General features: G+C 40.2%; 1 protein-coding gene across 1 annotated transcript in view; it reads left to right on the top strand.

The window, feature by feature from the left end:
• plxna4 (plexin A4) overlaps positions 1-18,879 on the top strand; it is a 220,684-nt gene that overhangs the window by 136,029 nt on the left and 65,776 nt on the right. The window contains exon 5 of the mRNA XM_079816393.1: positions 8,192-8,292. Within this exon, the coding sequence (XP_079672519.1) occupies positions 8,192-8,292 (101 nt within the window). The remainder of the gene's footprint in view (positions 1-8,191; positions 8,293-18,879) is intronic.

Here is an 18,879-nt window from a genome sequence, read left to right as displayed (position 1 = left end):
AAGTAGCACAAAAATCACCCACTTTACCTTTTAAAATCAATAAAATGCCTGTTTAGAAGCTAGAAAGTCAGTGTTGTTAGTTCGTTCCGCATGTGTTTGTGTGTGTGTACTCTGATCTGTTTTCTATAGTGCGTTTAGTGATGTGGTTCTTGGTTTTGGTGCCTGTAGGCCTAATGATGTCGTCTGGACAGAATCAGCTCTGATATGTTTGTGTGACGGCCGGGAGTGGAGTATCAAGGCCTGAATGTAAATCCAGTTAGCACACAGAGTGGCTGGGTTCACAGCGCACATAATTGCATTTTCCGTCTGTGAAACCCCCAGGGCATGGAAGGGCACAGCCTGTTTAACCATGACTATGACCAGCTACCAGACCTGAGCACCCGCTGCGGTTCTGGGGATGGATGCATGTCAGATTTCGACCAAATGTCTCCAGAAAGATAGACAGAAACGCAGCTTTGTGGGGACCCACTTGATGAGTCTGAATAGTGTACTGTTAGAAGTTTAAGGTTATGATTAGTCTAGCATTAAATTTTTCCATATACAGTTTAATATAAATAAATGACCACAAGTAGACCATTCTTGACTTCCAGAACCGTATAAACACAAAGCGATCCAATATCGGGTCAATTGCTTTATGAAAAATAGACAACAATAGGAGGTACTCACAATTATATAAATGTGTCCGTGTCTGTGAGTGTATGTAAACTGCAAATGGATTCAAAATTTTTGTATAAATATTTGACGTTGTGTTAATGAGACATTGTAATTAAGTTGGCAACAGCTCAGTGCTGCTGTGTTTGTTACTGTGAGAGAGGAGAACATCGCAGCTCATATTACCAGCGTTCATCTTCCACAGACAAGCACCATATACACGTATGAATGCACTTTTCATGACCCCCTCTGATTCCCAAATGACAACAATATTTCTCGTCAGCCAGGCTGTGTGTGCGTGCACACGTTTGCAGTGAGATTCATTTAAGATGGACATTGATGGATTCATTTCATAAATCAGTTATGATGAGATGTTGTCATCTGTCTTCTGCTTCACTGGTGGTTAAACATCCAAAAATGGGCAAATACGGAAAGAGAGGGGATACGTGTGCTTGTGTCTTTACTTGTGTGGTTGTTAGATTTTATATGAGTGTGTACTTGTGCTAGTGTTAGCTGCCGTTTTTGAGTTTGACATTTCATTTTATTCATTTCTTTTTAGTGCTTCTCTGTGATTGGCTGAAGCTCAGCTAATGTTTGATCATCAGGTAATTGGCTGGGTCAAGCTTAACGTGTTGTATGGCAGATATTGTTCTGTCACAGGACAACAAATTTCACTTCTTCCCTGAAGCCTGTTGATTCTGTGACTCATCGGTTCTTCAAACACGCCATTATGCCGCTGATAAGGGCGACTGTCTCACACACAATCAAACATGTTTGTTTTTTTCGATAATGGTGGATAATTCCATTGTTTTATTATGAGATGACATTTTCCATCCCTTAACTATAAACCTAACACTCACACAAAAATGTTTAATTGTATATTTTCAGTAAGATAGTAAGTAAAAACTGAAACACAACTAAATGTACTGTACGTAGTCTTGTATATATGCTGTTTCTCAAATCTGGTGTCCAAAGTAGCTGTTTATATGCAGATTTTGTATGTAGATAGGATTTGAAATATTCAGTCACCTTTCATGTTAAGATAGGGACACACCAAACCGACGCCAAAGAACTAGTGCTGATGAAAGCTGACTGTGTTGTCACCTCGCATCGTCTGCGTTGGGGGAAAAAATCTGTACTTGAACACACCGAAAGGACTACAGGCGCCTGCGTGTAAAGGAGATAACTGTCTATTTAAGCAGATATATTCGTCATTCAAAGAGGGAAAGCGAAACAACGATCAATCACGTTCTTTATTCCTCTCTGCTCATGTTATTATGAAAATATTCGCTCAGTGGAATACTCAGGTAAGATGACATAAAATTAGAACAGCCTTCTGTCTGTCGTCATGACTTCTTTGCTTGCTTTCATTACTTTTGCTAAACTGAACACCCAATCAGAGTTCTCTCTCTCACTGATAGTCCGACGCCAATTCTGTTGAATCGGCCAAAATAACCCCGACAGCGTCTGACTAGAGCCAACGGTGCAGACGTTGCCCGACGTCCGACCGTCAGCTTGGTGTGTCCCTGGTTTAAGTTCAGCATCAGTCTGCCTTGAACTTTCATGGATGTACAAAAGAACAGCTTGAAATGACTCTCAGTGCACTGACTCGTTTGCTAAACTGAACAGCCTATCAGAGTTTTCTCTCTCACCGACGTCCCAATGCCAATTCTACATGTTGAATCGGCCCCCCCCCCAAAAAAAAACGACAACCTCCGACTAGAGACAACGTTGCGGAACCCACTGCAAAACTAAGTCGGCAGATGCTCAAAAACGGCCAGACGTTGCCCAATGGTTGACCGTCAGCTTGGTGTGTCCCTGGCTTAGGTTCAGCATCAGTATGCCTTGAACTATCATGGATGTACAAAAGAACTAGAAATGACTCTCAGTGAGTCAGAGGAAGTTTGTTAATGCCAGCAGAGGAACGTTGAGCTGCAGATGAGCCCAGTGGATTAGACGCCATAATAAACCACAGCTCAGCTCCACGACGACTGAGAAACTCTGCCAGTCAGTCAGGTCTGTGGGATTTACTGACGGATTTCATGAGGAGAGAGAAATGGAAGAGGACTTTATTTGATTAGGGTTAGTAGGGTGATTTAAAGTAGGCTTGATGACCAGGTATTACAAAACCGGCGATGATGAGCCTGCATGCTTTTAATTTGACACGCAGCAGGTCAATCTTTAGACGAGCAGAAAACACTCAGGTGGAGTGTCACAACTATTTTGGAAGCTCTTATATAGTTATATTTGCATACATACTCACACAGACTCACTTTAAGAAGTGTTTAGAGCGAGCCTATGTGTGATGCTTTAAAATGCTACCTCCGTAAGCAGCTAGTTTTCGAAACCGAGCGAGAGATGTTAAAGGCTGCATTAATCTGTTGGGCAGTGTCATTTGTCAGTTTGCCTCATTATCTGCTGGTCCCAATCCTTTTACAGAGCTCTCAGATAAATGACTAATAATCTAACGGATTTACGACATAATGAGATTCCTCAGTCGGCGCCACTCCTTTTCCAGCTCATAAGGGCAGCGGGAAGTCCTCTTTCTGGACACATTTGTCTTCCTCCTCCTCCTGTTGTCTCCGTCTCTCTCTATCGCCGTCGGGAGTGTGTTAAAGTGCGCTCTGTTGTGGGCCACTGAGACGAAATGCAGAATTCACTGTCAAGTATTAGCCAAGGCAGAGAGTGCACATCCACTCTGCACCAGTGGAGTGCGCTATTCATAGACTCACTCGCTGCATCTAACAGGAAGTGTGTGGCATATTAAAGTATGTGCTACCTAAGAAGAATTACATATTTCCTGGTATGATTTTGAATTTGTGTTTAAATTGGATTCTAATTGATTCGATTCTGATCCATTTGGATATATCTATTACAGGTATATTGCCTATTTTACATATTCCGTGAATTAAATAGGGAACGTAAAAAAATTATACTTTTTTTTTTTTTTTAAATGATCAACAGCACCCAAACCCTAATTTGTTTAATTGCCATTTATTTAACACATGATTTTCTTTTTGCATAATTCATTAAAAGGACTGTCTCAAATGATTCATTTGTTTGTGAATCAGTTAACACAGTGTGTTTTTGATTCAAAAAAGTTATATTGGCTTTTGCACTTTTAGTGATATAATTTTTAGTGGATGATGAAGTTGAGACGGAGCAAAAAATGATAGGGATAAGATGGGGATCAAAAAATAGTGTATGCTAAAATAAGCATAATCATAATCGCGCCGGCACCTCCATGTCGTGCAGTAAAGCGCGCTATACTTTAGCTGCTTTCCACACTCCGCACAAACACTTGTATATGCGCCTAATAATAGCTATTATTAATAATAGCTCCTAACTTGCATGTTTCAAATGATGAGCCATGTTTGAGGTCGATGGATGATTGGCAAGCATTTGGATTTCCTGCCCGGCATACTGTAATTACCACAAGGACCTGCCGTCCTGTGTTTTTTTTTTTTTCTGCGACCTAACTGACTAATAAAATATTGGTTGACTAAGTCGACTAAACGTTATTTGACGAGAAGATGCTATTGAGAGGCAGCCCTAATATCTAGAGATGTGAATATAATAGAAGCTTGAGGGTGGAGTCTTGATTTGGGCCACTAATGATCCAGAATAAACTAGCAACACCCTACAAACCACTCAGAACACCTTAAAAACAGCATTGCAATGTCCTGGCAAACACATCGGCATTGTGGCGGCAGGTTTCGCGAAGGCAGGCACCACTCACATATTCTTCAGAAAATGTGAAAATCTCATATTATCAAGTATTATTATTAAAAGAGAGGTGTGCAGACAGATGGCTCTTCTGCCCTAAAAATAGCCTGCTGTTCACAACATGTGATGCATGTGGGGTTTATGCCTAGCTGAATGAAGTATGAACACACACACGCATACATACTTACACATGAGATACATTTCATCTGTGGGTTGCTCTCTTATTAAATTCAGAGATCATGTGTGCATGTTGCATACAGATCTGATGCTTTGTGAAAGCTCTTGCCTTCACAATCTGTGATTTCACCCCACACACACATACGGAGCGTGAGACAGACATTTCCACAAGCGCAACAATCTCTTTCATAAATGGGAAGGAAGCCCGACGTATTAGAGGGGAGAATTTCACGGGCGACTCCTAAACCCTTATCATTTTCTAAAGGTAATGAGAGTCAATCTCCCTCTCTGCTCACTAAGGCCTAACCTGCAGTCTCTCAGACCCCCTATGCTAAGGCAGGCGCTCTATCACAATGCCTGATAATTTACCTCTTCATAGCTGTGAAATGGAGGAAGAGAATTCAGGTGTGCAGCCGGGGAGTGACGGGGGGCTTTGTGGCGGCACCGAGACCAGCTGACAGGCATCATGTGTGCGTGACAAGAGAGAAATGACTTTTCTCCTGGATTTAGAACCACAGACGCAGCAGCGAGATCGAGCCATCTGGAGCACTCTTCCAAAGGATGCCCTCTTTCAGTCGCAACCTCTTGGTCTCTCTTTTTCACCCACTGCTTTTTTCTCTTATGCTCTTTATCTTTCTCTAATAGCTGTAAATGTAACTATCCCTTTAAAGCCATTCAGAGGACTGCGTTTTCTTTCTTTCTCTCATTCTGTTGGAAAAGTCTCTATTCACTGTGAATCCCAGTCAAAATGTTCCTGCAAAAGCCTCTGGGATGGAGAAATCAGAGTGCATTAGATACAGTTCAAATGGATGTGCTTTTAGACAGCAGAGTCTTTTGAGAGAGATTTCACATCATCTTGTTTCTTATGAAATGAGTCTAAAAGGGCCTGTTTAAGACTAACACAGCATGTTTATTCTCTAATTGTAATATAAGAACATAACATGATGTAGTTACTAGGATGATTTTTAATGAATGTTTTTCAGGATGAGAGCGTTTACATTCCACTCATGCTTTTGTCTGCCAATTAAAGGAATAGTTCACCCACAAATGAAAATCCATTAATCAGTTATTTACCCTAATGTTGCTCCAAACCTGTAAGACTTTCGTTCATCTTCGAAACACAAATTAAGATTTTTTTTTTAATGAAACCAGAAAGATCTCTGTTCATCCATTGAAAGTCCATTCCACCAATTGACGCTTCCAAAATGTCATGGAGACACTGTAAATGTAATCCATATAAATCGAGCAGTTTAATCCAAGTCTTCTGAAGAGACACAATTGCTTTATGATGATCAGATTTAATATTTAGGCTTTTATTCACATACATTGAGGATTAATTAAAGGGTTAGTTCACTCAAAAATGAAAATTCTGTCATTAATTACTTACCCTCATGTCGTTCGACACCTATCAGACCTCCGTTCATCTTCGGAACAGAAATTAAGATATTTTAGTTGAAATCTGATGTCTCTGAAAGTCCTCCATTGGCTCAATGGTACTCTACACTGTCAAGACCCTTAAAAGGTACTAAAGACGTCGTTACAAAGTCCATCTCACTACAGTGGTTCTAAAATAACTTTATGAATCGGCGACAATAGTTTTTGTGCACAAAAAAACCCTAAATAACGACTTACATAGTGATGATGATTTCAAAACAAAGCATCATGAAGCTTCGAAGCGTTATGAATCACTGAGTCGATTCAGCGGTTTGAATCGCCAAATTTCAGCAGTTTGGCGGTTTGACACGCGATCCGAATCATCATTCGGCTCAGTGATTCATAATGCTTCGAAGCTTCATGATGCTTTGTTTTGAAATCATCATCACTATGTAAGTCGTTATTTAGGGTTTTTTTGCGCACAAAAACTATTGTCGCCGATTCATAAAGTTATTTTAGAACCACTGTAGTGAGATGGACTTTGTAACGACATCTTTAGTACCTTTTAAGGGTCTTGACAGTGTAGAGTACCATTGAGCCAATGGAGGACTTTCAGAGACATCAGATTTCAACTAAAATATCTTAATTTCTGTTCCGAAGATGAACGGAGGTCTTACGGGTGTCGAACGACATGAGGGTAAGAATTTTCATTTTTTCAGAATTTTCATTTTTGGGTGAACTAACCCTTTAAAGTCTTTTTTGGAACAATATGACTGGCTGGGCTTTTGTTGTTTAACAAACCCAAAGGTTTGCCCTATACATGCACAGTTACATCACAAATTTCCGAAATTGCCCATTTTGACTGTGTACCCAATAGGATTTGTTCTCTCTTCCAAACTCCCAGTGTCTCTGGTGGGGTGGCCATGTCATTTTATTCATGTAATTCCCATTGTGCCAAATACCCAAATTCTCGTTAGTGGCCAGTAGTAGCCTTACGGCTCTTTGCAGTGGTCAAAAGAGATTTTCATGATGATTTATTCTCTTTGTACACTCTGAGTTGGAATATTCAATTACATCCGGTGCTTTCCGTCAGAAGGCAGTAGATAATTCTGTCTCCTGGGTAGTTTTGAAAAACATTGACAAAAAAGGCTGAAATGACCTCGCATCGCCTCGCAAAACGGACTCAAATAGGCGTTATGTCTTGATTTTAGTTTTTTTGCTTTGTTTGGAACTCATTTGTGTCCAAATCATTTCATGTAAATGTCCCTGAGATATCTGTAAGAATGTTCCAGAAAGACAGATAGTTTGACACTTCAAGACGCAACTACACGCTGATGGATAAGCGCTGACACCAGAACAAGAGCGATGCACTTAAATATGAGCCATGATTCACTGCGACTGGTCACTCGGCTCTTATAAATGTTATAGTCAAATCGTCTAAATCCCAAAATGCAGTCTCACTCTCAAGCCTGATTGAAATGAGGGAAAAGGCCCATTTTTTTTTAAAGAATAAAAACGCCACTGTTATGAGGCCAGTAATGTTATCTGTCATTCCCCCAGCCTGACCGCTCTGGACCTATCAGCTGTCATCTAAGTTGTGATGGACAGTAGTCATCCACCAGTGACAAGTTATCAATCAAGGCAATAGAAAGCTGGGGCTCCGGGCCGTAGCCATGGAGACAGAGATGGCAGAGGGTCCTCAACCTTCACAGCTCTTACGTACTATGTGTATTTCAGTGCAGATTTCTCCTTTGGTTCGGCTCAGTTCGGTATGTTTCCCATCTTGTGCCACAGCGTCTCTCCGGTTCTCAAGTGTTAATTGGCTGTAAGCGGTAAGATGCCTTAGCTGGAGTTGACATCCCAGGATGAGCTCTCTTGGCAGATCCTTATCCCGCTGTGTGACCAAACGCCATGTTTATCGAATGGTTGCATGTGTGTTCTAATGATTCTTGTGTTTTTTGCCTCTTCACAGTCTTTCTGCTTTCTGTTTGCGTTAAAGTTTAAGCTGTTATCAGTTTTATGATGAAAAAAATCTAATGCACATGATATAAAACCCTGGGAAATGTCATTCCATCCACACATTTCAGTGAACAACCAGAAGTTGTTAATTTTCAATGAGATTTGACACTATGAACCTTTGCGATGAGACAGTTGACTTGAGTTCGCCTTTAATGTTGTAGTCAGTGTGAACAATGTGAGAGAGACATAAATGACTCAAAGTCTCACTCCACACATAACCTAACCTCTCTTTCTCTGTCTCCAGTTGACCCGCGTCCCAGTGGAGGCCTGCCAGCAGTATTCGTCCTGCAACGAGTGTCTGGGTTCTGGAGATCCTCACTGTGGCTGGTGTGTCCTCCACAGCATGTAAGTACAAACCTCCTGCACGACACTCTGTCCTGCACACTTAAATGCAGACAAACTCCCTTGGGATTGTGTACTAAATGTTGGTTAAAGGGATAGTCCACTCATGTTCTGTAGAACATAAGATACGTTGAAGAATGTTGGTAACCTTTGTAACTCAGTTCCCATTGACTTTGGTTATTTGGACAAAAAATACAATGGATTTCAATAGGAACCAAAACTGTTTGGTCACCAACATTGTTCATAATATCTTTTTTGTTTGTGTGTGCCTGTGTTCCCCAGAAGAAAGAAATGCCTGTATATTTGGAGTAACATGAGGACCGTCCGTTTAAGAGGCATATGGAATTAAACGTTTCTACATTGTCACAGAAATGTCTTTTAAACTAATCAATTTTAGCAGGATTTGATTGTTTGTATTAGTTGAATACACAGTGAAGATGTAATAGAAGTGGATTTTTTTTTGCAATTTTATTTTAGCAATTAATTAGGTCAAGATGTTATTATACTTATTGATATTTTTTTATAATTATTTATACTTTAGATAAACATGTGTTTCATATGTTCTCGTTTAGAGTAATTCAAGTAAGTCACATTCAAGTAATTGTGTGGGCTTAGAGTTCAGTGACAGCTCTCTTCACCACCTCACACATTTCCCACTAATGGATCTCAGACACGTGCACACACATGGATACACGTAAACACACATACTCGTACACAACCCACCTTTCCACCCACTGCAGAAAGTGAGGGTGATGGATGCTTCAGGCTCTCAAGGGATGGCCACATTTCCCACTCAACTGTAAATTGAAAATTGGATTCTTGTCCTCTTTTGAGGACCCCAGAGGAGTGTGTGTTTGTGCGGTAGTCTGTGTGCGGCATGGCGATCTCAATCTTTCACGCAGGTCCATATTCAACAATGTCTAGATCTTCAAACACACTACACACACATGCGCACGTCGCCCGTGCCACTAAGGAGCGACAGGGCCAGAGAAGGTCTGGCAGACATTTGCAATGTTTCAGACCAAGAGCAACGTTACCCTCTTAAGTGCAGAGAGTGAGGGCAACTAAGGAGATGTGTAGAGATTCTGGACCTATCGCTCTCTGTCTCTCTCAGGGCTTTTGAGTGCACTAGATGCGACAGGGGCCATGGGCATGGCGTTTGCCACATGGCTGCCCAAGGTCACGCATGCTTAAAATCTCACACTCATCTGTCTCTCACCCACCCACTCTCATTCTCTCTTGCTCCCTCTTGCTTTTGTAAAAGTGAGAGATGCCTAAGTGCGGGACAGTGAGACAGGTGGTCAAATGGCCTGTGCATGTATCTTTTTCTCCCGAGACGTTTGATAGTTTCAGTCTTCAGCATTGCTGCTTGAACACCAGCTCTAAAGCAATTCCTGATCCAGCTCTTCATAGAATGAAGACCGGTGAATTGAACCACTTTGTAATTTTTGTAGTGAACATGTTAGCATTCATTTATTTATTTATCGTGTTTAGCAATTTAGCAATTCATTTGTTTTAATAATTATAATGAATCACATAAAATGTGTTTTTATATAAATAATGTTATTAATTTATTTATATATCCATTTAACATTTTCTAGCTTTTAAGCAATTAAGTAATTTTAGCCATTAAGTAATTTTAGCTATTTGTTTAGCAATTTATTTAGCAATTATTTTATTTTTTAAAAACATCATTCATGTATTTTTTATTTATATAAGACTGCTAACCAATAGGTGCAATGAATGCAGCTATGCAGCTTTACATGAAAGTGGACTACATTGTATATTTTTGCTTGTTTTTTGTTTTGTTTTGTTTTTTAAAGATGTCATGGAGCAGTGTCCGAAGAACCCGTGGCTTAAGAACGGTTTCAGATCACGTCCTGTATTTGTACTGTAGATATAGGCTGATCAACCGGCCATGATTGTCCATGAAGGAAAGAGGTCCTTTTTGACTGAAAACTGCAGCTAGAGAAAGCTGGCTCTTTCTCTCTTTCACTCTGTCATTTCTCTCTGTCCTCTGGCAGCAGAAACGGTGTCAAGTATACACGGGACACAATGTTAATAAAAACAGCACCAGTTTGTTGTTTAGCCTCAGGTGGTAGAAGGGCCAGCACTCGGAGGAGGTCTTTATGTTGGTTGGCAACACAACATGTATGGCTACATCTGCAGAGGCCAGTCCTCGGTTCCATTCCAGGCTGTGTCACTTCTTATTTTTGGACTTCTTTGTTTTTCACTGCATTTTCACATTTTGCTTCTCCATACCATTTGCTGCTTCTGTGTTTTTCATTACTTTCTTATAGCACTTTCTTTCTCCTCTCTCTCTTTCTTCTCTCTTTTCTCATGGCCTCATGCCCAGAGAAAGTGAACAGCACCGCTCTCTGATGGAGTCGGGCAATCTGACCTGGCCTCCCCGGGTCCCCGGCTGATTGATTGCCCTGGAGTTTACCTTTCCCATCCTCTCCTCCCCTGCATACTTAACCAGGGTCCCTGTAATTCGAATCCTGCCCAGAGAAGGCTCTCTCACGCCAGGCTTGACTCTTGTCAGCACTCCCTGTATTTGTCTGCTGTAATCTACCTGAAAATGGTTAAAGCAGCATATCTTAACACTGATATGCCACAAAGAGATTCACTGTCATACAGTGACTGTATTGTCTTTTTAATGAGAGATGAAAGTCTTCGTAAACAGATCAATAGAGAAGTGCAGAGATCAGATGGACTGCACTGTCACTCCTATCATCTATCGATCTATCGATCTATCGATCTATCTATCTATCTATCTATCTATCTATCTATCTATCTATCTATCTATCTATCTATCTATCTATCTATCTATCTATCTATCTATCTATCTATCTATCTATCTATCTATCTATCTATCTATCTATCTATCTATCTATCTATCTATCTATCTATCTATCTATCTATCGATCTTAGTAAGATTAGATCAAGTAAGATTAAAGTAAGATGAAAAATAAAATATAAAAATACAAGTTAATTCTAAATATTAATACAATAGTAGCATATAAATAATACTAAAGCAAAACTGGTTTGTCCCCTTGATAAATAAAGCACTTCTTTTTGATGTTTAAGGTTCATGTAAAGTTCATGCAAAGAACTGGAAAATAAGTGAATGATGTCTCGAATTACCATTAATGTTTTTCAAGATGTTCGAAATCACATAAAGGAACTATTTCTACCTGATCTAAACTTTAAAATGTACCTTTGACTGCGTAACGCAAAGTACAAGGCATATCAGGGAAGGCAGAGCAATTGAATTAACCAAGTAAAAGCTAAAACATATATTATAAATGTTTTCAATGAGAACTGGAAGCTAAAAATAATAATTGGCAAATTTTGCTCATCTTAGTAGACTGTAGCTCTGCCTCTGCTAACTCATACAATTACTCTTCCTCTCTGGAGAAAAGTCCAGTTACCATAGTTACCCATGGATTTCAAGAGAGCAAAATGAAGAGTAATATCTGGCTATTTATGGAAAGAAAAACACTCTTAAAAGTTTTTGTGTGGCTTTGCCATCAAGCACCAAATTCAAATAAGTTTGCTTAGAAACAGGAGATTTTATGTACCATACATGTCTGTAGCAAAACCACTGGGGAATCAGTTAGAGGTTTCTTCAAATCCCTTAAGGAAGTTGTTAGCTCTCTTTCCTGTCTATGAATCTCTCATGACTGTTCCAACACGTCAAATAGTATAAAATAGTCTAATGGCACAAAGCAACTGAGGGCTGTTTTGTGTTAAGTGAGGTCAATATGTTGGCCAGCAGAGCATAAATGTAGGTAATCTAGACTGCTGGAGAGCAGAACTCTGTGATGAGACGGATCACTCCAGTCCTCCAGAGAGATGCAAAAGTCAACAAGAGTTCCACACAATCACCAGAGAGAGAAGGAAAACAACATGCTGAAGGGATGGATAGATGGCTGGGCTTATTTGTTCGACCCACGCTACTATTGATCATGGAGAAAATGGAGCAGAGAGGTTAAGGGTCAAAGGGGTCCATTTTAGAGTGTGTGTGTGTGTGTGTGTGTGTGTGTGTGTGTGTGTGTGTGTGTGTGTGTGTGTGTGTGTGTGTGTGTGTGTGTGTGTGTGTGTGTGTGTGTGTGTGTGTGTGTGTGTGTGTGTGTGTGTGTGTGTGTGTGTGTGTGTGTGTGTGTGTAAACCACTTGGGGAGATTGTGTAACACTAAATTAACAATGCATTAACTCAGTCTCAGGATGCTTAGCTCTGACCTTCAGTTTGTAGACTGAATCACCACAGAAGACCTCAGAACCTTCAGTTTTTTCCTACAGACCTACAGTGTAAACTAATCCTAATACTTGATTTCTTGAAAGTTTCAACACAAGGGTTCCAACTAATTGACTCACAAGCCTCTGCTGAAACCTTGGTGCATCTTTCATTTAAATGTGTCAGGTGTAAGACAAACCTGAGGCAACAGCAACAGCTTTGAGACTGTCTGATTGAATAGCAGGAGAGAACAGTTGCTGCATAGTTCAAGAGCGTCTCTGCAAGTTTGTTTTTCCCAATCAACCTTCAGATAACCTCCCCTCTTGCTGTCAACACAGGAGCAAAGCTGCCCGCTCCAGACTCATGTTTACCCAAAAGATCTCCAGAAGAGTCTGTTAGTCTTGGAAAACAGGACCAGAGAGGCAAAAATCAATAACTCTGGGAGAGGGGGAGGGCGCTCCCCAAGTTTAAATGTTCAGATGTGTAATTTATGAAGCAGTTTGTTTACTTGTTAAGCTTTCATTTTTATCCATCTGATCCCTCTCTGCCCCTTTGACTTGGAGAGGATGATTTGTTTGTTTTTATGAAGAGGGTGCCTTTTTTTTAATGTGAGAAAAGACTATTAAAATGTGTTGTCTATCCCAGACCCACACACAATTTGTGCATGTTCACACTGTTTGTTTGTTTATTTATTTATTATGTTTATACTGTAGATACATTAGTGGAAAAAGTACAAATAAACATTCAGTTTATTTCAAAATTGTAATCAGCATAGTATTTTTTTGAATGAAGGACATTTGCATTCTATATTTGCATTTTGCATCGATCTGTAAAGCCTATAGTATTCATTTAATTTGAGTGGAAAATGTATTCACCACAATTAAACAACATTTACATCCATCCTTGACGATCACACTAGCTCCCGAGGGCTGCAATGAATAACTCCCCTGACTGCTTTACAAATGTCGTGGAAACATTGCCAGAATGTTTCGCAGGCAGTCATTTTGCACGGGGTGTAAATGAGCAGCGATTGTGATGGTTTGGCACAGCGTGGAGACGGATAGGCTGTAAATCATAATTAAGACTTAGAAAATAAGGCTGTCAGATTTCTGTCTCTCTTTCCGAAGAAGGCTGACAGGCAGAGATTGCAGCAGATTGACAAAGATGCAAATTCACACGCCATTATAATATCTTTATGTATCTTTATTAGGATGGGTATGAGATGGATATTATTTTGGTACAAATGAAGAAAATCAATATGTCTATCCAACAGTATGTTTGACAGCCTGTTGGTGTGGCTTTATGAGAGACAGGATCATTGTTTAAAACTGTAATGGTCATGGTGTCCTTCAGGGACACACTTTATAGATGACATCCACAGGTGACTAGTGTTTTTATTATTTTTAGCTGAAGCTTAGGGTTCTATCAATTTTGGTATGTAATTGGTCAGCATTAATAAATACTCCCTGACATCTGAGCTCATATCTTGTTCTCCCATAAGCCAGGGTCTGTTCTGAAGAGCTTTAACTTCTGGTCCAGAACTTTTTGTTTGTGTGGCTGCACCGGGAGAGGTTTTAAAGCAGTTCTCTTTGATCCGCTGAACTGCATGTGTGTGTGTGTTGGTTGAATGCTAAGGCTTTGTTTATGCCACTAGAAGAGCCTCTCCCCAGCAGGGCCTTCCCCTGCGTTCTGTTCTAATGTGAGATGAGAGAAGAACCATCATTGTCTTTCCAGGGACAGTGTTTGGAAACAGGAAAGGATGGTGTGGTCAATTTCTTTAACTCTGGCATGATGCTGAAACTCTTCAGGAATGTTGTCTTTTTCTGAAAGATCTCATAGTTTATCTTTGAGCTTATCTTTTATCGTTGTTTTAACCCTTGTTTTGTACATTTGTACAATTCGGGGTATGATTATGTTAGAGCGTGGCGCTAGCAACGGCAAGCGTTTGATTCCCAGCAAAATTGACATGCATGAGCTAATAAATATTTATGCCATCAATGCAGCATGCATTGCTTCAAATAAAAGTGTCTGCCAAATGCATTCATGTGAATACCCTCACAGGGTAGCTGAAAAATGGAAAAAAAAAATGTATTCTTATTTTGGGAATGTGGACCTTCCTTTAACCATGAAATGTATGGGTCACAATTGTAATAGAAATTCCTTACCCAAATTCCACAGCACCTCAGAATGTTCATGACCCTAAGTGAGAAGAAATCACTCAATTTCGAGAAAAAGGGTGCCTGATCCTATTCCTGGAAATCGACCCACCTGCGGAGTTCAGATCCAACCCTGATCCCGCACACCTGTCTGTAATTATCAAGTGCTCCTGGAGAACTTAATTAGCTGGTTCAGTTGTGTTTGATCAGGGTTCGAGCTGAACTTTGCAGGAATGTAGACCTCCAGGAACAGGATTGGGCTCCCCTGTTCTAGGTTAACTAGTTCTTTTTCTACTAAAAACTCATGGAATTGTCCTGGAACATTAGAATTTGTTTCTGTGCTGGGCTATTTTTTTCTTCTTCTTCGAACAATGACACACTAAGTAGTTATGGCACGTTTGCATGTATTTCTAAAGTGATGTAGACGGCACATGCAGACAAATGGTACTATCAGCAGGTGCAATTTATTCATTTCACCCGAGCTTGTATTGAAAGAATTGAAAGCGTCAAGACAGTCCTGGGTTGTTTTGGACCCAAAGCACGCAGAGCCCCCTCTGTGCCAAGCGCAGAATGGCATCTCCCCAGGGGAGCAGGACTGGCTCTGTCGCCCCTGGCGTTGAGTTCCTGAAGAGTCTGGGAGGAGTTTGCGGCTGGCTGAGAGAAAGGAACATGCTCCAAAAGTGACGGAAGCGTCAGGACAGAACTACAGACAACCTCACGACTGTCAGTGAGATCTCTCGGAAAGCAGGCAGTCCTACACGACTCAACCTATCCCTCACTGTCACCTTGCTGTCACCAGAGAAAGAGCCGGAGACAGAGAGAGGGAGAGAATGCAAAGGGGAGAGGGGGTAGAAGACAGCAAGAGGGGTGGCCTGTCCTGGTGTGACAGAGCGTGAACTAGACATGGAGACAGACACACCTGAGAGAGAAAGTGAGAGAGTGCATAGGCAGTGATTGAAAAGACAGGAAATAGATGTGGATGAAGTTTAAGGAAAGTTAAAGCAAAAATGAAAATTCTGTCATTATGTATCAAACGTCTTGTCATTACAAACCGCAACACTGTCCTCCTTCCATGGACACGAAAATAAATTCTGGGGGGAAAAAAACTTTAAGGGGTCCTTGTTACAGTGTAATTATACATTTAAGTGCTGAGTAATATTAATGAATTAAATTATTAATTAAATTAATTAACAACGTTCTTACTATAGGGTCAGGATTAGGGTTTGGTTTAGAGTTAGTTGCATGTAATATGCATAACTTACTGTTATTACTACTATATATAGTATAGTAGTAGTAATAAGCGTGTAACAAAGACACTAAAATAAAGTGTAACCTTTTTTTAAAATCCATTTATTTAAATTATCATTCTAACCATATCACTAAAGTAAATCGAGCACAATTTACCTATCGATAAGCCCCTCCCCTCAAACACAGATGAACCAATGGCAGTTGAGTATCAGTTGCACGTGGGGACCAGATCTCGGACATCTTTAGGTTTCAGCGCCATAGAGAAACCGAAGATCCGAAGCTCTCATCAGTTTGATTGTGTTTATGATACAAAAATTGTCAAGCGATGTGCCTGGGGCATTTAAAGTTAGTGAGTCCATGCTAACGTACAAACCTAAAGAGCTAACTGTTCTAAATTGATGAGGGTAATAGTATAGGTCAAAAACACATAAATGAAGGTCTATATTTTAGTGCCTCTCCATATTAGACTGGTTAAGTGTAAATTAATTGAATACCCTGCGGTACATGAACAGTGCTTGATCCTGGATATTGTCATCTGCGATCGTGACGACCGTAACATGAGGCTTCTCCTGCTTGCATTGTGATCTGTAAACCCTCGCTTCCAAATTCATCTTATTATTTATTTATTTGATTTTATTTGATTGTTTAGTTAACAGGGACAATGCACATTAATAAAACATTTCTGTAAATGCACCAGAATTAGCCTAAAGGCTATTTTTCATCTGTAGTCCCTGGACAGAATATTACAAGTCACCCTAAAAAATACAAATACAGGTAAAATACATAACACACTACATAAAAACCATCTCAATATAAAATAAGAAGTAAGAAACAATAAATGTACAGCAAGCAGATATAAATTCAATGTTGACAGACCTGATTATTAATAAACCATTTCTTCACATGAACTCTAAATAATTGATATGTATCTAATTCTCTTATAGTTGCTGGAATAGCGTTCCATTGCTGTGCAGCTTTAACAGAGAAAGCAGACTGACTAAAATTACTCAGCCGGAGTGGTATAATGCAATCTCCTCTTAACGCACCTCTTGTGGAGCGATAAGCAGTTGTTCTGATGGTAACTAATTGGCTGAGAGGGGGAGAAGTTAAACCATAGATAATTTTATACATCAAGCACACATTGGCATATTTAATCATATTTTCCCAACTCAGCAAATTATATTTTTTCAATATTGTACAATTATGAAAATATACAGACTTCCTATCAAGAACTTTGAGTGTACGTTTATATAAAGCCTCTAATGGTCCCACCATGTTTATTTTAAAATCTTTTATATATCCCTCCATGGCATATTTAAGTCCCACTTGAATGCTCCTCGACAAGAGGTGGTTCTTCTGTGTCCAAAAACATCTTGGGACAAGGTTTTCACATTGACGGCTATCTATGCAAGTCAGTTAGCAACTCTGTTTGTTTGTCCGAGTTAGCAACAGTAACTAACAGGGGCGGGGCCGGGGCTTACCGATAGGTCAGTTTAGTGTGCTACACTGCTACTAATTGGAAAATGAACTTTTGGGAAAAACAAATAACATCTGAGCTACTGAAAATGTGTGTTACATTAGTAGCATTGCTAGTTACTTCCAAAAACTGACCCATCATGCTGGGTCTCAGTACACCTCAAATCACAAAAGTAATCACTAAAGTATGTGCACCTTTCTGAGCTCCTTTAAAAAAGTTCTTGCCACAGTGTGATATAGCAACTAAAAAACTGCTGTTAGAATGTGCTTCTAAATTTACCTCGAGTGATTTTTCATGATTTTCCACGTGTTTGAATGGTCTATAATGGTGTGGGAATAAATACAGTGATTTATGAAAAGAACATTGTGTTCATTGCAGCAGGTGTACAGTTTGGAACCAGCGCAGTATAGGGTACAAAAAGACAGACAGTCCTGTGTTTGTCGTAGCCTAATTTTACACAGGTTTCAAATGTCTTGCGTGTTTCACAGTTACACAGACTCTTTTCCAAATAGCTCCAGAAATGTGATATCTCAGTTCACAAGCTCTTTTTGAAATTGCCATTCACCTTGCATTGGCAAAGAAGCTAAATGTTTTCATAAATATTCGAGCAGATCAGATTGTTCGCTAATATGAGCAGATCAGATTGTTCTCTAATTTGAGCGGCACATTGATTTTTCCTCTGGGCACACGGGGACCTGTTGGGTCATTCTCTCAGGTGGCTGAAGACCCGCTTGTTTGCCCTTTGTGGTAGAGGACAGCTGCTCTATCTATAGCACACACACTCTCAAGTTACTCTCATTTCTTAGGTGGAGTCTTATTGAGTGTGACCTCTTTAAAATGCTTTGTATAACTTTGAAGACAAAGAGTGTAATTGTCCTCACATCCACTCTGCCTTTGTCTTTTCGGTCATTTTTAGAAGTCTTCCGTGTTCTCGCGTGCGTATTTCTTTCTGCTGAAAACTCAGTTGACCCCTGCAGCTGAAAGGAAAAAGATCTGCCTGCTCGATCTAAACGTTAAGAGATAAAAAAAAAAAAGAGAGAGTTGTAAACGTTCCTCTGAGCTATATCATGACAGCCGGGTGTTAATATGTGCAATGTTTGATCAGATCTGTAGGGGACATGGTGTTGGAGGAGACAGGATAATCTGTTTAATATTAGCAGGGTAAGATGGGTCCCCTGGCCCAGGAGGAACAGGGACAGCAGGGAGATGAGATGAAGGAGCCGGTCTGAGGTGTTTTTGACAGCTCCTGAAATTGCATGCGAGTTTTGAGGCGAGCGCTGCTGCGTCACGGAAAACTTGACGCTTTTATGGCATTGAGATGAATTGTGGGTATTTGTGTGGGTGTGTGTGACTTTGATGGGTAATGTGTCTCTCCAGCTGCGCCGTAGTCTGGAGTCGGATGGATTCTAGTCAAAGGAAAGTGTTTAGAAATGCAACTTGAGGTCAATGATTCTGAGGTCATGCTGCTTT

Source organism: Gobio gobio (genome assembly GCF_949357685.1).
Source record: "Gobio gobio genome assembly, chromosome: 5".
NCBI lineage: Eukaryota > Metazoa > Chordata > Actinopteri > Cypriniformes > Gobionidae > Gobio > Gobio gobio.
This window is presented reverse-complemented; position numbering and strand designations above follow the sequence as displayed.